This window comes from Saccopteryx bilineata, chromosome 2 (genome assembly GCF_036850765.1).
Source record: "Saccopteryx bilineata isolate mSacBil1 chromosome 2, mSacBil1_pri_phased_curated, whole genome shotgun sequence".
NCBI lineage: Eukaryota > Metazoa > Chordata > Mammalia > Chiroptera > Emballonuridae > Saccopteryx > Saccopteryx bilineata.
The window spans coordinates 106,987,745-107,015,520 of NC_089491.1; the positions used below are offsets into that span (position 1 = coordinate 106,987,745).

Here is a 27,776-nt window from a genome sequence, read left to right on the forward strand (position 1 = left end):
GATTGCATTATATATAAAGTGACCTGGCATATTTAGGTGTAGGCTGAACTATATTTTGCATGTTCTATGTTTATTCCTAACAATTAATTTAATAACTTTAAATTATACTTTTCTTACAGAAAGTGACATTTTATTTTACTTTATCTACAACCAGTCTTTTCCCTGAAGTCTAATTTCCTAGGGGGGAAAAAATAAAGAACTTTCATGGGCAAACAAAGTACCATTGATATTCAGAAGAATACTGGATCAGGATAGTGGGAGGAGGTGGTGGTAATGGACATTTTTAAGGGATTTGTAGAACTACAGATGGACCGTAGCTATTGCTTTAAATACATTTCACCATTTAATGATCACAACAATCCTTTGAGTTGGATTAAAAACAAGTATTCTATTGAATTCACAGAAATGAATGGAAACATGGAAAAGGTGAATAGATACAAACAAGGATGGAACCTACCTTAAAAAGTCAGTAAGAGGCTGGAGAGGAATGACGGAAGCTGGAAACTCAAGTCTTTGAATCAAATAAAAATAATAATAAGAGATCTATCTAATGGATAGATACCAGAGATAGAGAGAGGAAAGGAAGGAGGGAGGGAGGAAGGGAGGGACAGAGACAGAGACAGAGACACAGAGAGTTTTAAATATAGGAATTGGAGCTGATCAACAGTGTCAAAAGTTTCATGAAGGCATGTAAGATTATGTCTACTATGAAGTGATTAGGCTTAGACTTAACCATTTGAAGGTCACTAAAAATGTTTGCAAAGACAGTTTCAATAAACTGTAGTGCAAGGAGAATAGCTATAATGACAGGAAATTGAGTCAATTAGGAATTTTAAAATGGGAGATGAGGAGTGATACTCGTGAGAATTTGCATCAAAGAAAAGGGGAGAGTAAAGCTGAATGTGTAGGCAATAATAAGGGATAGCTTTTTGAAGATGCCAGTGGAAAGAATGGGAGACACAAAGAAAAAGGATTATTAGTGTGCAACACAGTAGAGGGTACACATGGTTTCAAAATCAATAGCAAGTTGTAAAACAGCTTCCCCCAAGAAATGGAGGAAGGAGCACAGGATGTGTAGTGTAGAGATGAATAAGGATTTTGACTTGGAGAGGTAAAAAGACACAGAAATTTTATCAGAGAGAGTCTTCTCAATGAAACAGGGATTATCTGCAAAGAGAGGAGGAACAGAATTACTATTAGTGAGCTTAATGGAAATGAGTATAAGATAATGTAGAATCTGTCATGGAGCCCATAAATTATACAAGGGCATTTAGTGTGGGATGATAGACCCACAGGAGGTTCTCATTAAGTTACCCCAGTATATTAAACAAATTAAGTTTCCACAGCACTTACCAATGGAAACAATTAGAATTCTACCACAGTATTTCCTTGTCTAAATCTATGAAGTTATCTTAGTCATAATAATTTGAAAGGGAGAGACACAAATATGAAATTCAAGTTGTTTCAGATGATTTTAGTCACTTGAAATAAATTGAGAGGTGAAATGTTTCCTGGAAACTTAACAGAGGTAAAAACCAGGATGCTACTGAAATCCACAAGCAACTCAGCTATATTTAGAGAGAAAAAAATTTGATATCTGAGGGTGATCCAGACAATCAAATGGAATGTGGGAGAGTTGTTAAGTAGTGCTCATTAAAGGAATTAGCCTTAGAGTAACTGATAGCAACACTCACTTGAAGTTAAGTAAATTGTTTCAGATTTACTTTAATATTATTTATCTTGATAGACTGTGCTGATTCCTCATTTTTTCTTTTAATTCTATCTCTTCCCTTGTTTCTGAAATGAAAGCAGACATAATTTTTTTTTGTTTATCACTGCCTTTATAGAAATGACCACTCTTCCAACTTTCTAATTTCCTTAGGTTTTTATATATTACAAATACTAATTCAGCTAGTTTATTTTTGTCATCAATAAAAGTATGAAACTATTTTCATTATTAGTAAAATCCTTTGATCAACTTTGAATTAACATTCTAAGGGGAAGTCAAATTCAAGTTTTTTTGTTTGATTACTATTTGAAGCACATCACCATGGCTAAATATACCAGAAAATAGCATTTGTTTACTGACAACAGTGATTGCCTGTAGTGCTGACATCCTTGCAGCTCTGAACTTGTATCCCTTGAAGACACCATAAACTTAGCTGATGTGATGTTTTTAGCTTGCCTGCAAACTGTTATGACTTTCCAAAGAACCCACTTAGTGGGAAACTATTCTTTCTGTTGGAATTGTATCATTTAGTTAGAAAATTGTATAGTTCTTAATTGATTTTATTTCATGGAAGAGTTTAATGATAATTGATCAATGTCGTTTTTTTTTCCTTTATATTGGTACACTCAAGTTTTCAGCATTGTCAAACTGGCAATTATTCACAAATGCCTATGCTTGCTTATTATGCCTCTAGATTATCTTTTATAATAGTATTGCATTGTCAAGATAAGTGTATCAACTAAATTACCTAAGTTATTATCATCAATAGAAAATTTCTTCTTTGCTGTTGATAATTCTGCTGTGCTGTTTCAAAGAATCTTTTCCAAATAAAAGAAAATCAAGATGTTTTATGATAAATGTATTAAAATACAACAATGAAAAGAAAGCTCAAGAAATTGCTGTTTGCTACTTTTACTACTTTAACTATATCTAAGACCTGTGTGAAGAAATTGTTTAAAGTACAGGTTAAAATTGTCTCCTGTTGTGTATGAGACATTTGAAGTCTATTTGCAATCTTTTTAGACTCTCTTTTCTGTTCTGAATATATCTCTTCTTTGATAAAAGCATAGATTTTGTTCTCCTTGTGATAGCAGACCTGGTTGTTTTATCTTTGCACATGGAGATTATGAACTGCTTTTAATCTCTTTATATTAATAACAAGATTATGCTTGATATTAATACTTTGATCATAAACATCATAAACTGACCCATTTTATTTTACTCATGTGTTTATTAGAGCATTCTTATGAGATAGATTAATAATTTAAAAAACTTAAATGGAGCCCTGGCCGGTTGGCTCAGCAGTAGAGTGTCGGCCTAGCATGCGGAGGACCCGGGTTCGATTCCTGGCCAGGGCACACAGGAGAAGCGCCCATTTGCTTCTCCACCCCTCCGCCGCGCTTTCCTCTCTGTCTCTCTCTTCCCCTCCCGCAGCCAAGACTCCATTGGAGCAAAGATGGCCCAGGCACTGCGGATGGCTCTGTGGCCTCTGCCTCAGGCGCTAGAGTGGCTCTGGTCGCAACATGGCGACGCCCAGGATGGGCAGAGCATCGCCCCCTGGTGGGCAGAGCTTGGCCCCATGGTGGGCGGGCTGGGTGGATCCCGGTCGGGCGCATGCGGGAGTCTGTCTGACTGTCTCTCCGTTTCCAGCTTCAGAAAAATGGAAAAATAAAAAATAAAAATAAAAATAAATAAATAACTTAAATGGGATACATTTTAATGAAATTTAGTGAGAGACAAGTGTCAAAGTAAAAAAAAATCTTTTTTAATTATTTAACTTGAAGTCAAAAGATTCCAGTTTGAGTTCTTTATCACTTACTAATTATGCAAACTTTGGTAATTTATTTAACCTCTGTACACCTCAGTTTTCTCATCTGTGAAATGGAATACTATTAAATTTGGGGATGACCTTGTTTTAAATTTGATGATATTTGGATGAAATAATATATAAGGAAGCATGTTGTAAATTTGAAGTATTAACATTGTACTGCTATTATGCTCAAAGATCAATAGCAGCCTTCCATTGACAATTTGCCTTGGGGATAAACAAAATAACGGTACTTTATTTTGTACATGGGCCTAAATTTGTATTTAATTGGATAAATAAGTATTGTACCTGTAGCAATACCTGGATTTTATAAATGACTTGCTAATTCACTTATTTATGCAATTGGTAATAATAACAGCATCTATAATTTTGAGGGGAACAATATTCTATGCCTGGCACTATGCTAAGCCCCAAAAGCCCACCCCCCAAAATGCACATGGGTGCATGCATGCACATTTTTTACTTAATCATCTCAGTTAACATATCAGGAAGCTAAAATTATTATTACTAGTGTTTTGCAAATGAGAAAACTGAGGCATAGAAGAGCTAAGTGAAATGTTTTTCACATTATCACTAGTCAGCAGGAATCCAAACCCAGGGAATCTGACTCCAAATTTGAGTATTTGACAGTACCCATGAGGATGCCTGATTTTCTATTAATAAAAAAAATTATTTATATATGAAAACTGTGTTTCTAAATTTAGCTTACCTTCAACTAGATACTTAACTTCATCACAGCACCTTTGTATTTGTCATATTTCCCCGGATTATTTCAAGGTTCAAAGATTCACTATATTGATGGAGGTAAGAAACAAGTGTTAACTAAGTCAAAAAAAAAAAACATATATTAAGTCAATCAGTTAAATTAACCTGCCTTTAATTTACCAAATAGTGGGTTGAAATTAAACATTTAACTTTAGAGGAAAGAAGCATTAAAACATCTAGTATGTGAAGTTATTTGGATAAGTTAGATTATTGGATTTTAAACCTTATATCTAAATGTTTTTCCTATGTATAGATTTCAGTATCAGTGACTCAGACTAGTTTCTTAAGTAAATAGCATGAGAGCATAGTGTTGGTCCTTATGTATTTAGCGTAGAAAATATGAGACCTCAAGTTATAGTCAACAAAATCAGAGAATTTTGAAGCATGTCTTTATATACATTTCAATTTTGAAAGGGAAGAACAGTGGATCTTAAATGTTAAATAATTTAGAAGTTCCAAATAGTTGACTGGGACACTAAATGAAAGTGAATGGACAAAAAAGATGTATGAATTGCTTTAATCTACTTTTTGTTTGTTTTTACTTTTGTAAATAGGTATTTGCTCATGATTTTAATTTTTAAAAACACGGTAGCAGAAAACATCACAAATTTGATTAGCTGGTATCTACCATATATTATTTATTTGTCTTAGCCTTTTTGGAGGGGTGACTGCTATAACAAACTACCAAAGTCTGGGTAGCTTAATCAACAGACGTTTATCTCTCACAGTTAGAGAAGTCAGGAAGTTAATATCAAGGTGATAGAAAATTCAGTGTCTGTTGAGAGCTTGCTTCCTGATTCATAGATAGTGCCTTCTCATTGTGTCCTTATAGACGAATGAGACACTGAATCCAATTCATGTGGGCTCCACTTTTATTACCTAATCACATCCTGAAGGTCCCCCCTCCTACTACCATCACATTAGGGGTTAGGATCCCACATATGAATATTCAGGGATACAAACATCCAATTATAACACTGTCACCCGTGCTGAGCCAACCTGCCACATCTCAGGGCATAATCCTTCACAAGACTGGCCTCCCTCCTAGCATCAACTTCAAGAGTACTGCCAACCTTGGAAACACACCAAAGCTTTGAGAGTCCAGAGGTTTTATTGAGCTTTCATTAGAGAAAAATCATTGTTTGTCCAAGTAGTTGATCTCAGCCTCCAGTTCGAGATGCAAAGCCTCCTTTCTGGCATAACCTACCTCTATGTTAAGACTGTTAGTGTGGCCAGTCCCATCCTAAAATCTGTTGTGGCCAGACCTCACCCTAAACAAAGATAGTCCTAGCAGGTGTGACAAAGATTACTTCCCATTAGCTTAGGACAAAGACCTGACCTCTCTTATGGAAAAGACAAATTCTCTACAACACAGCTGCAATTCTTCTTAACTTTCTATCTTAATTAAAGACTTTTTATGAACATTTAGTGCTCTCTATTTAATAATATGTTGATAAAACCAGTATGTTAACTTTCTACCTGAAAAGCACTACAATTGAGAAATACAGAGAAAAAACCAGCAAGTAGAATCAGAATATGTATTGCCGATGTTTTATAAAATCATTGAAAAAAAAATGGCAAGGGGAGAAGAGGAAGGAGGGAGGGAGGGAAAAGTATAGTTGGTTTTTTTAAAATAGAGAAGTGCAATGCAGTTAGATTACAGTGTCATCAGAAATACTTCTGGGAGATCTGTTCCTGAGATGCCACAATTGTCATGTCTTCTAGCCAACATGATATGAAAGGGGATCAAGAAACATAGAAGGATAACTGATAACTTTTAGAGACATGATAAGGCCTGACCAGGTAGTGGTTCAGTGGTTAGAACATCAGACTAGAATGCTGACCACCCAGGTTTGAAACCCCAAGGTCACCAGCTTGAGCACAGGCTCACCTGCTTGAGTATGGTGTTGCCAGTTTGAGCGTGACATCATAGACATGACACCATGGTCACTGGCTTGATCCCAAAGATCACTGGCTTGAAGCCCAAGGTTGATGGCTTGAGCTAGGTGTCAGTAGCTTGGCAGGAGCCCCCTGATCAAGGCACATATAAAAAAGCAGTAAATGAACAACTAAGGTGTCACAACTATGAGTTGATGCTTCTTATCTCTCTGACTTTCTGTCTTTCTCTCCTACTAAAAAAGAAATAATAGAGAGACATGCTAAGGAAGTAGAAAAAATTATTTTTTCATACTTCCATTGAACAAAACCTGTTTGAACAATCACTCTAAGCTATAGAAGAGACCATCAAGTACAATGTCTATTTGTGTGGCCATATGAAGAGTTTCTACTGATTACTACTAAGAAAATGGATATTAAAGTGAAAGAAGTAGCATCTAGAATCCACAGGATATAAAGAATACTTGGCCATAATGTACATGTATATCAAAAAATCACTTTGATACCTCATGTACTTAAAATTTTATTTATAAATTATAGCTCAATAAAGCTGAAAAATGAACTGCAAAAAACGAATGCTTAGAATTTATAAGTGAATTTAATAGAGTCATATAAAATATATACACAAATATCAGTAGCAGTCCCACACCAGTACTAACTAAATAGAAATAAATAACAAAGCCAGCCCTAACTAGGTGGCTCAGTGGATAAAGCGTCAACCTGGTGCACCAGAGGTCATGGGTTTGACCCTTAGTCAGGGCATCTATGAGAAGTAATCAATGAGTACACAACTAAATGGAACAACTAAGTACAATGACAATTTGATGCTTTTCTCTCTCTCTTTCTCTCTCAAATCTGTCAAAAAAAAATTTTTTTTAAGTAATAAAACCACACTTATAAAAACTGAATATCATGAAAACATTTAATCAAAATATGTATAAGGAAATAATTCAAGATCATATTTATATTATATTTAGCAGAAACAACATTCCTTCAACAAACATTGATTAAAACTACATCAATAATTAACACTTACAAAGTACTTAACACATAAGAAGCCCTCTTCTACATGTTTTATACATTTTAACTCATTTGATCTTCACATTAGTCACCTTTGAGGTTGGTATTACAAATGTCATCATTTATAGAGAGAGGGAGAGGAAGGAAACTGAGTCAGAGAGGGAAAATAACTCAAGTCCAAAAGTATTAAAATGAGAATTCTACTCCATAGTTTATGCTCTTATTCAGTAGTGGACAGGTACAAACACTGTTTCGGGCCTTGAGGACATACCAGTAACCAGGTCAGAAGTAACCCCATAGTCAAAAAGCTTATATGAGAAACATAAATTTTAAAATAATTTTAGGTACTGACAAATTCTGTGAAACAAATGGGTAGAGACCTATGGGTAGAGAGTATTGCAAAGTTAATCCATACTTTTAAAGTTTTTTCCTGGGTTCTTTAGTTCTTTCATAATAGTATTAACTAATCTCATATCATCCAGAATATTCCTATTCAGACACAAGTATACCAAATAGCATATGAAAACATACCGTACATTCACACATTGAAATATTGCATTTCCAGGGGTAAGTTTTCTGATGTTTCTACTGTTTTAAGTGAAATTAAAAATAAATGTGTTCAAGAGAGCATAAACCTAAAAAATCAGGAAGTAGTTATAGTTTTGACTTTCACTGGTTCCATTTGAACAGTTTAAAAAAAAAGAGAGAAGGACATAAATGTCTATACCAAGAGTCAGCAAACTTTTCTCTGAAGGGCCATCCAGGAAATATTTTAAGCTGAGGCCATTTGGTCTCTGTTGCAACTACTCCACCTTTGTAGAGTATAAGCAATCATAGACAATTATGTAAACAAATGAGCTTGGCCTGTTCCAATAAAAATGTATTTGTGGGCACTGGAAATTAAACTTCTTATAATTTTTATGTCACAAAGTATTATCCTTCTTTCAATTCTTTTCAGCCATTCAAGCATGTACAATCATTTTTACCTTGCAGGCCTGGCAAAAAAAAAATCGCCAGCCTGAAGTAGGTCACCCCTGCACGAGATGGTCACTGATGTCATGTCGTAGGGGCTGTCAGAGGCCTTCAGCATCCTTTCTCTGGGTGGCTGCCTCTACCTCCAATACAGGGACAGGAGAAGAACTGCACTTGAAGAATTTAGGTTTAGTCCACTAACTAAAGGGTGTTTTTAAAGGTCACCTGGGAGTGTATTAAAATTCAGATTCATTAAAATGAATTCTACATTTGGAACAAGTATCATAGGTGATTTTGATGAAGATAATTTTGAACTGCCAATAAGATCCTCGACCTAAATAAAACTTAAACATAGAGCTATTAGCCCAGAAACTGGAGACTACAGAGCAGTGAGATACGTATCACAACAGAAATAAAAAACAGAAGACTACGGAATTTTCTATGAAAAGTGGATAGCCAGGAGTAGGTGGGAATTAGTGTGGGCAAGTGGGTGAATGGGGCAGGTATAAAACCTTCATCCTATAGTGGCTGTGTAATTGGGTGCTGTGAATATCTTCTGCCCTAGCTGAGGGCAAGACAGGAAAGGAGAAAACACACTGCAAACCAGAGCTCTAATCTCCACCCAGGGGAATGTTATTCCCCCTGAGTGCTTCTGCCCTTTGCTTCCTCTGTGACTATAAGCAATTTCCTGATGTATACCCTTTGCCTTCCTTAGTTCAATTCTAATAATAGAACTTATCAGCTAAGGGTGCTGTTAATGAATTACTACAGCCAAGTGCATGACACTGTGCGTGGCAGAGAGCACTTTCAGTAAATAACTTTGTTATTGATAATCTTGATGTTGATCTGGTTAGCCATGACACTGTCCAACTTCTTAGGATGACTGAACTGAAATCTAAGGGGAGGAGTGTACATCTCACAGGGAGGCTGGCAGGTTGCCATTTGCTGTGGACAGGAAAAGGTTCTCTGGAAACTTCATTTTCTTTACCCATTAAAAAAGTATAAAGACCACATAAGTTCTGGTTCCTTTCTATTATGACATTTTGTGATATGTACACATTTAAAAAATCACATAAAAATGAAATTGAAATGCATGAAAAAGAATATAACATATAATTAATACCATTAAAACCCAAGCAAATGGATTCCTTTTAGAGAAATTGTTGAGAATAATGAATTTAGTATGCTTTTTTTTGTTGTTATTTCTAAGGAAGGAGCTAAATGGATAAATCCTTTTTATTGCCCTGGCTTGCTTTTTTTATATGCAAGAATGACTAATGGGTTTTGTTTCTGCCTATACATTTTCTCAAGTACATTTCAAGCACTTTCAAATGCTTTTTTCCCCATAAGACTTTTTTCCTTGGCATACAGAGCTGAAAAGAATTGTTCTAAAACACAGCCTATAATTTTGTCACTTTGGCACTAACTGGGGGGGGAAAAGAAAGAAAAAGCACAGGCATATACTTACAGTGTTAGCCATGCCTGGCTGAAGAGGTCAGGTTTTATAGTGCTGAAAGGGTAATATATTCCATCTTTAAATAAATTAATTTATTTATTATATTTATATGCTGTTGGACATCTCTTTTTTTTAAGTGGTACTGAGTTATGAGTGATATTCAAATTTGTACATAGGTTATATGTACATTTTGATGAGTTGAACGTGTGCATATACTCATTATACCTGCACCACAATCAACGTACTAAACATATCTGTCACTCCCAAAAATGTCCTTGTTTCTTGTGTTGGTTTGTTTTTCTTTTTGTTCTTTGTCTTTATTTTTGTGGTAAGAATACTTTGTATAATATTTATCCTCAACACATTTTACAGTGCACAAACCCATATTGTTAACTATAGGCACTAAGTTTTATAGCAGATCTCTAGAACTCATTACTCTTGCATAACTGTACCTTTATATCCACTGAGCAATAACTCTGCACCTCCCCCTGTACCTCAAACCCCTGAATGCACCAAATCTCTTGTCTGAGCTCAGAATCTAAGCTGGTGGGGCATGATGAGTGCTCAGATAAGAGAGTTTCATTTTAATGTGACATTTTTTTAAAATTACAATATTTATTGATGGAAATATAGCATGTTTGAATTATTAAAGTGGAATTTTCATTCTAAAACATGCAAAAATTCCTAACAGCCGATGAACCACACGTGAACAAACAGATGACAGAGACATAATTAGTAATATATAGATTTACCTTTATTAATTTAATAATCAGTATTGGCTCGAAGCATTTTAATACTTCTCACTATACATAAACTCATTAAAATACAGACTCATTCATGTCTTCACATATTTAATAAAAAATAAACTTATTATTGAGATTTTTGAAGACAGGGACCCATTCACAGAGCTACTCAGAACTGATTGTTTCTAGACCCACTGGACTATTTAGTTTGCTGAGACTCTCTTCTTGGCATAACTTGGACTTATTATTGTTGGTTTTTTTGTTTCTTTTGTTTTGTTTTTTTGGAGGGGGCGTGATAATTACTGCAGTGAGTCATTCTGCCCTTATCTGAAGGCCAAGTCAAATTAGAGGGTTAGGTGCCTAGTGGGAGTGATTGTGGGGAGCATCATGAAAGAGCCTCTATTCCGTGCCAAGATGTCATTTATAATAATTAATACCTTTAATTCTAATTTGTTCACTGTGAGACATGTTGAAAGATAAACAGAAGTATATTAAAATTTTTAAGAGTTTACTTGAACAAAAATGGAAGTTGCCCTAACCACCACTCCGTGGTAGGAGCAGGGAAAGGCTTTTACGGGTTGTCCCCACTATCCGAAAGTAGAGCATTACTATGAAACCTTTCCTAAGCCAAAATGACGTAAAACAGCGTATTCTCCACTTTATGACAGTTTGCTTTATGCCACTTGCATTTTAGGAAAGGGAAGGACCTACATTAGTACCTGCTTCCACTAACTGAAAGAAATGTGAAGAAGATTCTCACTTTTATGAAAAAGGCCACTGCCATATTTAATGTAGGTCTTTTGTAAAAGCAGAATGTCCTAATGCAAATTTTTGGAAAGGAAGTGGATACCTGTATAGACAAAGTTCAGAAGCAAATAAAGCTAATTATTTGCCTATAGCTTAAAACTTAGCTGGCTGTTTATGATCGGTGGCTCTTAGCGTTTTGATATTGTAACCTTGAAGCATTTGTGCACTTAGATTTTGGTTTGTGTCTGTAGGTTGCCCTGACATTAGAGCCAGCCACCTGAGTCTAATGGCTTCCTTATTTATTTAATATTTTAGTTTTCATTTTAATTCTTATTTTTTAAATATGATTCTGCTGTGTTATTCAGGGAGGCAAAAAGTTTTGAGCAATGACATCTTGAGAGATGGAGATTGTAATGTATCTTTTTCATGAAATTCAAAGCTTTCAATTAAATTACTGCCAACTTTCTCAGCCCTCAACACTGAATTTCTTGTGGTTGTTTTATACTCAATGTTACACTTTTCAGTGTCATCGTTTTACATCAACAAACATTCTCCCCCTTGTTTGTTTATTGACTCGTTTATATTTTAAATTGAGGCTTGTTATCTTTTTTTTTCTTCTTTTCCAAGAGAGAGGAGGGGGATAGACAGACATCCGCTTGCACACCAACTGGGATGCACCCAGAAACTCCTGTCTGGGACCATTGCTCTACCCATTTGGTGTTCATACTTGCAACCAAGCTATTTTAAGCATCTGAGGTGGAGGCTCCACAGAGCCATCCTCAGTGCCTGGGGCTGATGTGCTCAAATCAATAGAGCCATGGCTGTGGTAGGAGAAAGAGAGAGAGAAGGGGAGAGGAAGCAGATGGTCACTTCTCCTGTGTGCCCTAACTTGGAATTGAATCCAGGTCATCCACACAGCAGGCCAATGCTCTAACAAGGAGTCAACTGGCCAGGGCTGAAGCTTGTTTCTTGAAGTGATAAATATAATTTTTTCAGAATGCATTTTCCTATTACTGATACTTTTGGAAACTCTTTGAGACATATTTTTGCTTTTGTTCTCTGGACTAATTCTTGTGCTTCACCACATTAACATTGTCAGCCATTTCTATTACTATTCTTCCACTTCAGGCTACTCTTACCTGCTAATCTACTGCAAAAACAGTCTTATGCCTTAACAGTGTCCACTTAAGTGTTCTGTACAATTTAAGTTGTTCGGTATATTCTGTAGCTGTTTATATACCTCTATTGAAAATGCCAACATTTGATTTGTTATCATTTTAAATATTTAGGAACTATTTGAATAGGGGAAATAAATTAATAATCATGTATAAAAAATGTAATGACTGAATACCAATTGGAAAAACAAAATAGAGTTTGGTAGACAGTTATAATTTTTATTAGAATTTTATATCAATCACTATGCTTAAAAATATAGTTATTGTTCAGATTACTATTGTTGAATAATATAATGTTAACAATGTATATAACAAAATCTCCTATAAAAACAAATGTACTTAAAAAACATTTGAAATTGTATTGCTATTGCTATTGTCCTAAACTTAAAAATAAAAATGACAGCCCTGGCCGGTTGGCTCAGCGGTAGAGTGTCGGCCTAGCGTGCGGAGGACCCGGGTTCGATTCCCGGCCAGGGCACACAGGAGAAGCGCCCATTTGCTTCTCCACCCCTCCGCCGCGCTTTCCTCTCTGTCTCTCTCTTCCCCTCCCGCAGCCAAGGCTCCATTGGAGCAAAGATGGCCCGGGCGCTGGGGATGGCTCTGTGGCCTCTGCCTCAGGCGCTAGAGTGGCTCTGGTCGCAACATGGCGACGCCCAGGATGGGCAGAGCATCGCCCCCTGGTGGGCAGAGCGTCGCCCCTGGTGGGCGTGCCGGGTGGATCCCGGTCGGGCGCATGCGGGAGTCTGTCTGACTGTCTCTCCCTGTTTCCAGCTTCAGAAAAATGAAAAAAAAAAAAAAAATACAGTCTTGCATGCCAGTAAACATTTTAAGAATATTCTTTTAAAATCTTTAAAATGCCTGACCTGTGGTGGCTCAGTGGATAAAGCGTCGACCCGGAAATGCTGAGGTCACCGATTTGAAACCCTGGGCTTGCCTGGTCAAGGCACATATGGGAGTTGATGCTTCCAGCTCCTCCCCCCTTCTCTCTCTCTCTCTCTCTCTCTCTCTCTCTCTCTCTCTCTCCTCTCTAAAAAAATGAATAAATAAATTTTAAAAAATCTTTAATATAATTTTTAAGGAATTATTTTCACCCTTAAAAATTAAGCAAGTGTAGAGTCCATGGTAAAACAAGGTATTTTTATGTTTTGGGGTATAAGCAAAATCGGTTCAGTTGCAAAATTTGGAATTAGCCATTCATGTACTGTCCATAAACTATATTTTTCATCACAACCACCTCAGGGTCACCAGAAATTTTCTGGTATGTACATTTAAATCTTAACACCCAGTCAGTTCATCTAATGGAAATTTGAAAGGCTGGCCAGCCAAAAGGTTGAGGTTTAAAATAAAGCAATGTAGTATGTTCTTATTCATCCAATAAATATTTGTTTGCTAATAGAAGTAGTGTAGTGGCAAATATTATTTTTTTTTAAAAAAGCACCAAGTTGCCCACCACCAAGCTATGTGTTCAATTCATTGGGATAAGTGGATTTATTCATTAAACCATTCATTAAGTAACTGTTTTTTGAATTGGCCAGGAGACAAATTCTCATAACGCAAACCTCTAATTCTCATCTCAAAATGATTTGGTCATTCATTGGATCAGTTCAGTTTCACAAGTTTTCAGTCTTTCCATTCTCACTGAAAAATACTGCAAGCGAAGGTTACATGCGAGCTGATCAACCTACCTTAGACTACATGAAGTTGCTTTACACTGGTTTTAATATACTTTGGTGATGCTTATAATTCCTATGTCCAAAAGCTAGAGCTGGAAAGTGAAATATTATTGGTTTGGGGTCAGTGGTGGGATTCAAATAATTTAACAACTAATTCTCTGCCCTAATCATCATTTTAAGTATTAATAAAACGATATGCCAAAAGGTAGTTTATTATTTAATGCACTGAATACTTAAATAAAAACAATAAAAAAGGTACACAAAACTAGATTGTGTTATAAGAAGGAGTTTTAAAATATTAATGAAAAAATATTAAATAATACCTGACAAAAACAATAAAACTGTTATTTAAGATATTTCCATATTACTTCTTGATTGGCATCCTCACTTGCAATTTTTTTTTCACTTTTATCTGTACATCATTGGCTGTGTGATTTACCCTTAGCCATCATTTCACTGTGGGAGTTGGTTCCCATTCCGTTAGAGGTAGGCCAATTAGACTAATAGTCATTGTGTTTGATAATGTTAGAAACAGGCGACTGAAGTAAATAACGTGAGAGAATTAAAATGTAGTATTTCATCAAAGGTATAATGAGTTTTATGAAATAAATAAATATAAGCATAGTTCCATCAAATTTTTTTCACCTATGGATAGAATGAACATTACTACGGGTGCTTAGAATACACTGTTGTGCAGATGTATGTTAAAAAAGAGTAAGGAATGTAAATTTGTGATTCCCACGTTGGGCGGCTGCGCAGGCACCTACTTTAGAAAGAACCCTGATTACAAATGCCATTTTAACAACCCGTGTGCCAAACTCAACAAAATATTAGATATTAGTTCTGCCAAACCAGTGCGAACTGGCTGAATCCCACCACTGCTTGGGGTCTTTAATTCTATTTGAATGAGTGTCTCAAATTTTATAGTTTCCCAATTAATAGAAAGCAGCACAAATCCAAAGTACAGTGGCTGGAGAATTACTTAAGTGGAAATTGTAAAGCCCTTGTCTTCTACTATTTTTTTTTCTTCTTCCATGTTGCAATCTCACTGTAATCTAAGCAGAGAATTCAGCTGAATTAAAATAAATACGTGTGTAGAAACAAATTATGTATTGGTGTAATGAGACCCTATCAGTCTCACTCTTGAAATTGTAAATTGAGCTTGGGGTAAAAAGAGATGAAAAAAAAATCTTTGTTAATTAGATGGAGCAATGTCTGGAAGTTGTGTAGGTAAAGGCAAATATGAATATGAAGACCTCAAAATGAATATCTTTGGAGAATTAACAAGAGGGATAGACATGATTTATTTTAAACAATAGTTGCAAAATTGTCAAGGTACATTGCAACGCCTGTACTACATAAGAGTTATAAATAAAAATGGTAAATAATGTAAATAAATAGCATGATTTTATTCCTAGGAATAATTGAAGACATCTTCTTTGTTTAAATTGTTTTGCCAAAACAGGGCTAGTAAATTCCCTATTATCAGATCACAGAACTGTAGTCCTGACCTAGATAAATATTTGGAATACGTACCCTTGAATTACTTTATTAATTTTTAAAATTACGTTGTAGTAAAATGCTTAAAAACATCAGTTTTGAAAGTATTAGAGCTGGTTTGGAAATCGGTCTCAGTAGTTACTTTTTCTTATGACTTCAAAGATATTAGTTATTTTCTCTATGCTAGTTTCCTCATTTGTAAAATAAAAATAACAGTACCCAACTTACAAGGTTAATGGGAGGACTAAAGGAGATAATGTGTATACACCACTTAGCACATGTGTGGCATACCACAGATGTTCAACATATGGCAGCTATTATTATTAATAGGTATTAATTATAAATCTATTTTCTAAACTCTTGTCTCTTATTTGTCTTTTTTTCTTAACTTCATTCAATGTCCCATACATTAATATTTTCAAAAATTAGAAGAAGAGGAAAAAAACACAAGTAAAAAGTAAATTAATTTATATTGCTTTTCTTTTCCTATTTTAAGAATCATGTTAGCAGAAATTAATTCTTAGATGCCCTTAGAATTCCATTTTCCCCTCTATTGTTAATGTACTCTAAATCTAAAGCGAATAAGCTTGGCATATAGTTCATTGCACCTGAATTACATTATCTAGGGTGCAATATATTAGTAAATATTTTGTAGAATTTTTACGGCACAATGAAATTGCCTACTACTTTTTTGTTTACATTATATTTCTTGCTGACCTTCACTAAGCTGCTCCTCCATGATCCTACAAGGCTATGTTCTTTTTTTCTTTATTTCCCCGGTGAACTCTTCCATGTTCAGGGCTCCTTTTTAACCTTGAATCCTGTAATATGAATTCTGAGAAATACTTCAAGTTTATATAGACTTCTTTGTGGATGGCTAACTTTCTTCCCCGTGTATAAATTTTTGAGCACTTTTTCATCCAATTTCTTTAACTCTGTACAGGTCTTTTTCATTCAGATAGTCTGCTGTCATTCAACAACTTTATAAAATTTCTATAGTGCCTCCTATTTGTCAGACAGTATCTTAAGAATTGGGAATAAATCTTGTTTCTTTATTCTTTTTTTTTAATCAAGGGAGACAGGGGAGGTGGAGAGACAGACTCCCACATGCGCCCCAGCTGGGATCCACCTGGCAACCATGTCTGGGGCTGCTGCTCCATTGCTCAGCAACCAAGGTATTCTAGCACCTGAGGGGAGGCCATGGAGCCATCCTCAGCGCCCAGGACCAACTTGATCATTCGAGCCATGGTTGCAGTAGGGGAATAGAGAGACAGAGAGAGAGAGAAAGAAGGGAGAAGAGGAGGGTGGAGAAGCAGATGGTCGCTTCTCCTGTGAGTCCTGACAGGGAATCAAACCCAGGACTTCTACACACCAGGACTACACTCTATCACTGAGACCACCAGCAAAGGCCTAAATTTTGTTTCTTTATCTGCATTTTTCCCAGTAGTGTCTAATACTTAGAACAGTGATTAATGATATTAAATGTAATGGATCAATACATTTTAAACTCTTGAAAACTCCCTAAGTTTGGGGACATAAAAATATTGAATAATCTCTTATTTTTCTCCAAAATCATATTTCTCTTAAGAATCTAAAGTTTCTGTATATTTCCTGACATCTAAGGCACCAATTTTCACTGACATTTTATTTTTCTTTTGAAGAGGACATTTTACATCATTTGAAGAACTCAGTGAAACATTTTCATGAATCTCAAGTTCCACTTTCAGTAAATATTTAAATCTTTGACCCTCTGCCTGGAAAGTTCTTCTCTTAGATACCACATTGCTTTCTTCGGCCCATGTTCAGGTCTATACTCAGAAAGCACCAATTACTAATTAAACTGCACCTCATGGCACCTCTCCCCTGCATTCACTTACATTTTACAATATCACCATTTACATATGCATGCTACTTATTATTGTATATTTATAGTTTCTTTCCCCCAATAGTACTAAAGTTTTATTATGGAAAGAATTTCTTTTTTCCCCTCAATTTGTATTTCCCTAATGCCTAGGCTCAATGAATACTTGTAGAATGAATAGATAACTCCAGGTTGGCAGGGAGAATAGCTGTTCAATGACATGAGATAGAAGAGGGTCTGTTGAAAGAAATGGTAGGACTGACCAGGCAGTGGTGCAGTGGATAAAGTGTGGGACTGGGACAAGGAGGACCTAGGTTTGAAACCCTGAGGTCACCGGCTTGAGCACGGGCTCATCCAGCTTGAGCGGAGGCTCATTAGTTTAAGCCCGGGGTTGCTGCTTGAGCGTGGGATCATAGACATGGTCACTGGCTTGAGCCCAATGTCACTGGCTTGAGCAAGGGGTCACTTGCTCCACTGTAAGCCCCAGTCAGGGCACATGTGAGAACACCATCAATGAAGAATTGATGCTTCTCATCTCTCTCCCTTCCTATCTGTCCCTTTCTCTGACTCTCTGTCTCTGAGAGAGAGAGAGAGAGAGAGAGAGAGAGAGAGAGAGAGAGATGGATGGTAGGATCCCAGAAGGAGTTTGATAGAAAAAAGGATTAAGAGCTGGGGAATTTTCCAGACTGAAAGACCACCAGAAGTCCATTGTATGGGGTCAGAGTTTGTCAAGGAAAACACCAAAAAGATAGGAGTATGCAGAGCTCAGAGCTTTACTTGAACTACTTTAGATATTTTAGTTACCTGTCATTCTTCCATCTTCCTCCAGACACTTTTTTTGTGTAGAAATGATAAATAACCAACAGTACCATGGACACAAAGAGCTGTGCTCTTCTATTTACCTGAAAATTTTCTCCCATTTTATCTCTGGTAAATTCTTAGTCGTTCTCCAAAATCTCCACTTAGCGATTGCATGGGCTGTGTTGCCTTCCTTACACGTTTCCTGCAATATTTGCAAAGACACTTTTAGTTGCAAGTGACAGAAAACTAATTCAAACTAACTGAGCACAAAAGGGAATTTTTTGGCTTATCTTACTGAAATGACGAAGGTAGAGATGAATACAGTCAATATTATTGTAATAACTATGGCTGGTGCCAATTAGGTACTGGAAATATCGGGGAAACACTTTGTACAATATAAGATTGACTAATGACTATGTTCTATGTATGCCGGAATCTAACACAAAAGTATATTGAATGTAAACTGTAATTTAAAAATAAAGTTTTTAAAAATTTGGAGAAAACATGGATGATAAAGAAATGGCAAAAGAAGTAGAGTGGTACCTTGAGATACAAATTTAATTAGTTCTGTAATCGAGCTTGTAAGTCAGTCAACTCATATATCAAACTGCCAATACTGGACCCATGCACCAATGCGCCAACTAGTGGCAGCTTCCCGAATCACAACTCATATCTCGGAATTTTACTTGGATCTCAAACAAAAATACGGACTGAGCTGCAGCTCGTATCTTAAAAATTCTTATGTTGGTCTGTTCGTATTTCAAGGTACCACTGTACTTTAAAAAATGACTAGAAACAAGAAAAGCATTCCTTAGGGCTTCACCTCATCCCCCTGCTTTCTCCATAAGGAAGAAAGCACCCTGAACATATCTTATAGTAGTTCATCCCCTATACCTCTCCCAGAAATCTCTCAAGGAATGTGCTAATTGCCCTAGCTTGGATCATGTGTCCAGCTATTCCCTCAGCTTTGACCCCTTGATGAATAGTCCCTCTCAAATTAAAGTAGGAAAAGGAAATTCAGAAACTCCCAATGCACATATAAGATGTTGTTACCAAAAGGAATATGAAGGGATGGTGGGCATTTAGAACCAAATGTCAACAAGCACTTGACAAGTCATAGTTGATCAGTTAAAATGATTGTGCAAATTTTTTATTGGCTAGTTTCATAGGCCTTTAGTGGATTGAAAATGTATGCACAACTTGCCTAGATATGAATCTTTCCAAGGAAGGGTTTATCCTTAATGAAGCAAAGAGGATTCCAGGCTGGAAGGTTAGCAGTCCTAGGAAAGGGAATGCTTCCTCCCTTTCCTTACCCGCCATTGACTTCCTCTAACTTCAGAGAGCCCAAATGCTAAGCCATGTGAGACAATGTCACAAAATAGAAAGTGTAAGGATAAGGAGTTGATTTTTATTTGATTCCTACTTAGTTCTCATTCAACTCTCTTCTTGTTTAATCACTTGTAAAATGTGGATCAGAACACCTAATTCTCAGTGTAAAATAGTTTAGCACAGTGCTTGGCACATGGAGAATTTCCAGTACTTCACTGCAGGTATGTAACAAAATATGTAACAAACAGACACTGCCCAGAAGTGATTCCTCCTATCTGCCATGCCAGCCTATTTGTAGTCCTTTATGGTATTTAGCAGTGAGGAATCCAGTCTTACCTCGGCATTCTGAGCAAGTCACAGGGTCCTCCTTTGACAGTATCCTCTCCCAGTGGAAGCTCAGGAAATGTTTGCAGGGAATCAGTTGCTTTTCCTTCTGCTTGTTTTTACAAGCTGGTTCTCAAGCCATCATCTGTGTTTATTGCTCAAGCCATCTGGGAGAATTTGCTACACAGGTCTGTGCCTCCTTCAGCACCAGGGATTGCTGCGTGACCTTCTCCACCCCTTTAACACACTGAAGACAGGGCCCAACCCCCAAAGGTGCATTCCTGGGAGAGAAGTTCTCACTTTCCCTGGTGTGAAAGGAAGAATCAAACTTATTAACACCTACAATTAAATCATATGCTGAAGCTTGGCTTTCATAACTACTCAGGATAATTTGTTAGTGGGCTAAAGTAGAACAGATTAAAATAATATTAGAGTGACAGAATATAGAATGTTGTACATATGTCCATTCTCCTGTTTTAAAAATCTAATTTGTGGGCTTTATATGTTAAAAAGTAAAGTTTGCATGTAATGGATAAACATTGTTTTCATGTATCTACTTTATAAAAACTTGATGTTTATAATTTTTAATATATTTTTGCATATGATGTTTTCCATATGACTTTCATATTTTGATTTGTTAATTCATCTTTTCACTGATTCATTCAGTAAACCTTTATACATGGCCTGCTTTATTTCAAGCATAATACATATTTAACATTTATATGGCTTACTAAATAATTGGAAATTCATCTCTAAGCCTGGAGTTAAATTTCATGTTTTATTTTTTTTCTAAAAAGTCTCTACTTCTGAGTAGATGGAACAATGAAATAATATGAACAGAATTTTAAAATTTATTGTTTCCTTTGTCTCAATATATCTGTTAAATTATTAATGTTATATTAGTGGAAGTCCAGCCGATAATTTAACTCTTTAAAAACTCATAATAAATTCATAATAAAATTTTGTTATGTATTGATTGTATAATATTATTTTAGGTCAAAGACAAATTTTAAGAATGTAATATAAAAATGGTAGCTGCAGGAACTATTTCATTTTTGTTTTTCTTTTGGTTTAATTCATTTCTAAACTGATATGAAAGAAACCCTGAAGGAGTTCTCAAGCATTTCAAATCTTTATCTTTTGTTATATAGGAATGAATTAGGTTTACACTCTTTGTGTTTCCATATCTATTTGTTATTTTATTTAACACATTTTTATTGAATACCATGCACATAATAATAAGATGTGCTGCTTCATATAAAAATGTTTTCAATAAGGTATTTCTTTGAAAATTATTTTCCCCATGAGATATTATTAGTATCTCTGCTAGCTAAATAAACAAGTAAAGTAAGTACATAAGGAATAAAATTTTATATTTTCATGAGCGAAACACACAAAAATAAAAAAAGGATATGTTGTAATATGTGTTTGATAGCAAAGCATGCTTTCTCTGAGGAGTGGGTAATTCAGCTGAGTTTTGAAAGCTGGCATTATGTCCTCTGTGCCCGAGCTGGAATGTTTTAGGCAGGAAGATCAAGTTTCTCAGTTCTGGGTAAGAAAGAGTCTGGTATGTTTAGAAAACAGAAAGGAGATCATTGTGGCCAAAGGGATTATGTAGGACTTTATAGTCTTACAAAGTTTTAGGGTATACTACATAAGTTGGAAAGACACTGATGTTCTTTAGAAAGCTAAGAAATGACACAATAGAAGTTTGAAAGAGGACACTGGCTGCTTTGTGGATAATAGATTTTAGATGGGCAAGAATGGGAATGGGAGTATGGGAACTAGTTATTTGGTGATTGCAGTACTGTAAGAAAGAGCATTTACATCATTGTTCTTCATTATGTAGTGATGTGCCTGCCCTTACAAAACAGCGTGCCATATGTTTAAACGCTGGAGCTCATATGCAGGATCACTTGATCTGGACATGGAAGCAGTGGCAGGCAGCGGGACAAACACCCAACTAATTGATGTCTTTTTTTTTTAATTTGATGATTTTGGTTGTATGACATGTCTCATAATTTCAAATTACAAGTTTTATGTGATTATTTCTTATTGTGTATTAAATATACTACTATGGATATTGACTTTCCCTAGAACTAATACTGACTCAGTATCTTAGTTGATAATACAATTCACCCTTGAACAACTCAGGGAATAGGGGTGTCAACCCCTGCGCTGTCAAAAATCAGCATATAACTTTTTTTTTTAATAAATAAATTTTTATTTTAATGGGGTGACATCAATAAATCAGGATACATATATTCAAAGAAAACATTTCCAGGTTATCTTGTCATTTAGTTCTGTTGCATACCCATCACCCAAAGAGAGATCATCCTCCGTCACCCTCTATCCAGTTTTCTTTGTACCCCTCCCCCTCCCCCTCTCCTTCTCCCTCCTTCCCTCCCCATACTTTTGACTCTCCCAAAACTTAATTACTAATAGCCTACTCTTGACCAGAAGCCTTACTAATAACATACACAGTTGATAAACACATATTTTTTTATGTTATATGTAGAATACATTCTATTCTTACTATAAAATAGAGAAAAGAAAATGTTAAGAAAATCATGTCCTGGCTGGTTTGCTCAGTGGTAGAGCATCAGCCCAGTGTGTGGTGTCTTTGGTTCGATTCCTGGTCAGGGCACACAGAAAAGCACCCATCTGCTTCTCCACCCCTCTCCCTCATGCGTCTCTCTCTCTCTCTCTCTCTCTCTCTCCCCTCCTCCTCCTCCTCCTCCTCCTCCTCCTCTTTCTCCTCCTCCTCCTCCTTCTCTTCCTCCTCCTCCTCCTCTTCCTCCTCCTCCTTTTTCTCCTCCTCCCCTCCTGCAGCCATGACTCAATTGGAGCGAGTTGGCACCTGGCGCTGAGGATGGCTCCATGACCTCCACCTCAGGCACTAAAAAAATGACTCTACAAGAGCATCGCTCCCAAGTGGGCTTGCCAGGTGGATCCTGGTTGGGGCGCATGTGGGAATCTGTCTGGGCCTCCTTTATTTTTACTAAAATAAATAAGGAAGGAAGGAAGGAAGGAAGGAAGGAAGGAAGGAAGGAAGGAAGGAAGGAAGGAAGGAAGGAAGGAAAGAAGGAAGGAAAATCATAAGAAAGAGAAAATACATTTATAGTATTTATTGAAAAATCTATATATAAATGGACCTATATAGTTCAAATTTGTTTTGTTCAGATTCAACCATATATTTTAAAACACCATTAAAAAAGCTTTAATATTATTTTTCACTTTGAATATTACAAGATCAGTTAAACTACAACTATCTAAGAATCTTTCTAGTTGAAAGTATCAAATCTATAAATTGAGCTGAATATTTACAGGAAATAATTGCGTTTGGAGAAATTTTTTAAAATTAACAACTATATTTGGACAAACTATGCTAAGACAATGGCCATTAAAATAATGACAATGAGACCAATTTAATTCTAAGTACTCATGATACTGCTACAATTATTTAAATCCAGTTTATGTGTTTGCTAGATTTTAAATTGCAGATACACTATTTTTTAGGGTAAATGTACTAATAATTAGCCTTCAGCCTTTGGATCTTTTTTCTTTATGTTTCTTTTATACTTTAAAAATACAAACTAAACAAACTTTGTCACATTTTATAAATTAATTTTGAAGATAATATCTGATTTAATAATACATGGATCATGCTATGATTTAGATACATTTCCAACCTGATATATATATTATCCAACTAGAAAATTTTAAAGTAAATTTAACATTTCTGTAAATATTATAAATATTATTCTAAACACTAACCTAATTTTTAAAATATTTTTGAAATAATGATTAAAATTTAATGTTTATTTTCTGACTGTTATTAACTCTTAACCACATTCAAGTAAATTCAACTTTTTTATACTTTATGCTCTACTTTAGATTTTAAAAACATAATGCTTTTATTTTACAGATTGTTGCCTTGCGTGAACAAAATGTACAAAGAAAAATGGCATCAAGTGAGGGATCCACGGAGTCAGAACATCTTGAAGGGATGGAACCTGGCCAGAAAGTTCATGAGAAGGTATGAAGCACACGACATGCTCTGACCTGGAAATGTCTACCTGCTATATCACTGGATAGGAATGTAAAAGATGAAACCCACATAATAAAAATTATTATATTGATATTTTGACTTATCAAAAGTTCATGATGATTCCTTTTCATTTATTGCTCTCAATTTTGTTCTCTTAAAAATATGTGCATTTATACACATATATATTTGCATTTCTCATTACTGTTAACTTTATTTGCTTAAACATAATTCAGTTATATATCTAATTGAACATATATATCATTGAATAAATATATATATGTATAGTTATAGATGTATCAATAATATAAATCCAGGACTTCTTAAAGTATCAGAACAATATTCTTTATTTATAAGTGGTATTATGTACAGTTGTTGAATAATCTGTGACTGAACACATCAAAAACTTTTGATAATTTCTTGTTTGATTTAATATATTCTGTTTGTTTGGGAAGGTCTTGGTAGTACTCCTACTAATGATAAATTACATAAAAGACTATCTATAGTCATGATACTTTTACTATTTTTTTGGAAGAGAGTGATTCTTTCAGGTGGTGCTTAGACCCCGGCCAAAGAAACTAGCAGTCTGTGCTGACCCTTTGTTCCCAGCAAGGAGGAAGGAGGTTAGTTCTGGTAGGTCTGGAATCAGATAGAGATTACATAGTCATGCACATGTCTTGTGCACAAGGCTCAGACAATCTCCAGGATATTTGCCTCTAACCAGTTTTATCTTTGGGTGATTGAACTCTTTAATCATCAAGATCGCATGAATCAGGTAAATAAATTGGTGCTATTATAAATGCAAAGAGGTTTTAAAACAAAGAGATTAAGAAGCCATAATACAAATAGCACTAGACTTTTCACTAGAAAAATAAATTGAGCACTTCTTCATTTACCGAGTTAAAACAAATGCAGGGGGCTTCTTATGTTTCGAAATTCAGGTTAAAAAGCAAAGGAAGCCAAAGGAAACCGGCCAGTGTCTGAGACCACCATCAATTCTGGTGGTTGAGAGCAAATAGCTATTTATTTAAGATTTCATTATTTTAAATAATTTCATTATTTTAAATAATTCCTTATCTGTGTATTTTATAGAAATCTTAAACTAAGTATGATATTAAAAATAAACTATAATCTGATAGCTAAATTTTATGAGCTATATTTCAATTCTGAGTAAATATTATTTCTTTTTCCTTCAGATAAATAAACTGACATTAATTCAGTAAATAAACCACCAAGCTCTTTATAGTAAGGCATTTGCATTAAAACTCAATTTAGGAAAATAACATGTAATTTTCTCTTACTGTTTTATTTTATTTTATGAATATTATATTTACTTTATTTCTTTTACATTTATTTTATTTCATATTATTTTTATTTCATTTCATTTCATTTTATTACTCTATTTTAAGTATGTCATCAGTAATACACTGCTATACCTTTCCTCAGAGAATAGTAGACTCACACTCATTTGGGTATGAAAATGGACTTCATAGTCATCTGGGTTTTTGTAAAGCCAGTAGCCATGGCCATCATCACAGCTGCCTGGCCTATGCAGGTCGCATTGGATTCAGACAGTCGGTAAGGAAACAATGGAACCAAAAACTGGTGGGCCATCATCTTTAATCCTAGCTTGCACCCGGCGGGCAAGTAAAAACACACACTGGGCTCCAAATCCCACTCACATTCAGTGCTCACAAAGCTACTGACTTATCTGAGTTTCCTAGAATCAAAGGTCTCTAGCTCACCAGACTTATTCACCTCTGTTCTCCATCTCCTTCCTTCTCTCTGCACAAACTGGCTTCTCACTCAACACTCCGCCATCTTGGCTTCTTCTCCTGGCCTCTCCACGTGGCCTTTATCTGCTCTCCTCTCTGCTCTCTCCTCTAATGATAATCTCAAGAACCAAGAGATCAAGCTCCCGTTCTGCCCGCATTTTATAGTGTAGAAATCAAAACCTTTTAATCCAATATACAAAATAGGGAAGGCTCTAATACAAAGTCACTTGTCTGAGTCATGATGGGATTGTACCACCCCGCATCAAAAAGGGTGGGAAAGGCTTAGTCCTAAAACTAAGCCCCAGGCTACAAGGATCCTGCCTGCCCACAGCCCACCCCCAACACACATTAATATCACCTGGGCGATGGCTTTCACGTGGGCAGTGCCATCTTTAACAAAGTGAGCATAATATATTTTATCTGCCCAACAGTTTTTTTCTTAGAAGTCTACAAAATATTGTTTCTATAACAGTGCTGTATTTATGCTCATCCAGACTAGAAATGAAGAAATACCCCTTTCAAAGGCATAGAAAAACTATTCTCTAAAAACTATTTAATGCTGAAGAATTCTTCTAGTATTTGAGAAGGAGGTGTATTTATGCAAGTATTTTTACTTTTTGCAACTATTGTTTCTTTAAGATATAAATCTTAGATATCCAAGCATTCTACAATATAAGAATTCATGTCAGATTAATTTTCAGAAACTGGTTACAGAACTAGGATGAGGATTTATGTATAATTGATATTCATGTTTTTTGGATTCCACAGATAGAGATGTACATATGGAATAGTCTGAGTATTTGCTGACCTAGAGTACTTGTTTTTAACTTAATATTTGTCTTCTAGTTCTTGGTGAAAGTATTTCAGGAAGTGTAGAAGGAAAGTTCTGTGACATTGCTATCTCATTCATTCTTTGTTAGAGATGTAGCTAAAGATTTTAAACAGTGTTATTATTAATATTCCTTTTCTAAAAAATTTCCAGAATTATAAGAAGGCTGGTTTCCAAATACTTTGGAATAACTATATACTAATATTGTTTAATATATTATATCCCTATTCTCCAAGTGAACCAAAATGTGTCATATATATATATATATATATTTAAATTTAAAAGTAAGTTAACTGTGCTTCAGCTCATATTACCCCTGAGATGATTTATAGAAGTACTCCACAAGATTTATTTATATCACAATACTCTGCCTGACATTTTGCTAACTTTATTATGATATAATTGACGTACAACATTGCCTAAATTTAAGATGTACAATGTAGTGATTTGGTGTATGGATAAATTATAAAATGATTACTATAATAAGATCAGCTAATACTTTCACCACTTCACATAGCTATCTTTTGTTTGGAAGGGATGAGGATATTTAAGATCTACTCTCTTAACAATTTTCAAGTATACAATACATTATTGTTAATTATAATCACAATGCTGTACATTAAATCCCCAGAACTTGAATTCATCTTCTAACTGCTAACATTTCTTGGTAAAATATGAACTAACATCTTAATAATTACTCTATCATCTCTATGTAAATATTCCTCAATTATACAATATAATTATAAAGTTTGTTTTCAAAATTACCTCCTGTAATATGAGAAAGTATACCAATACCATTAAATAACAGGTACCATAGAATTGCAATTTTGATACTAACACTTAATTTTATTGAGAACTGCTTAAAAGTTATATTCAAACAAAGAAAAAGAGTATATTTGGGGAAGTGTGTATGGAATGAAAGTTACCAGTGTAGGGTGACTGTCATAATAGTGTGTAAATTGCAAAGTGGTTGTTGCGGATAAACACCAAACTATAGTTAGGTACATGGAACTGTCAGAAAGTGACCTATAAATCATAGTTGCATGGATTACCCCTTGTTTAGGGCAGTCAAGTTACTTAAATTACATAGTCTGGGTGGGTTATTAGTCAACAAGAGATATTTTATGTCTGTGGCTTGAGAACTCACTGACAAAATAGTTGATAAAAATAGTCTCATAAAAGCTCACTCTGAAGCAGGCCCTCTTACTCACAGAAAAGTTGTGTAGTTTTAGCATTTTCTAAACAAAAAGTGAAAAAAAATTGAAGCTGAACTAAAACAAGTTTAAATATTTGTGCTTGCCACAA

At 35.3% G+C, this 27,776-nt stretch overlaps 1 protein-coding gene across 14 annotated transcripts in view; it reads left to right on the top strand.

Moving 5' to 3' along the window:
• Positions 1 to 27,776, top strand: part of PPFIA2 (PTPRF interacting protein alpha 2) — a 516,618-nt gene that overhangs the window by 348,086 nt on the left and 140,756 nt on the right. For all 14 annotated transcript variants that reach the window (XM_066257567.1, XM_066257574.1, XM_066257566.1 and 11 more), the window contains one exon: positions 23,748 to 23,858. In XM_066257567.1, coding sequence (XP_066113664.1) covers positions 23,748 to 23,858 — 111 coding nt within the window. The remainder of the gene's footprint in view (positions 1 to 23,747; positions 23,859 to 27,776) is intronic.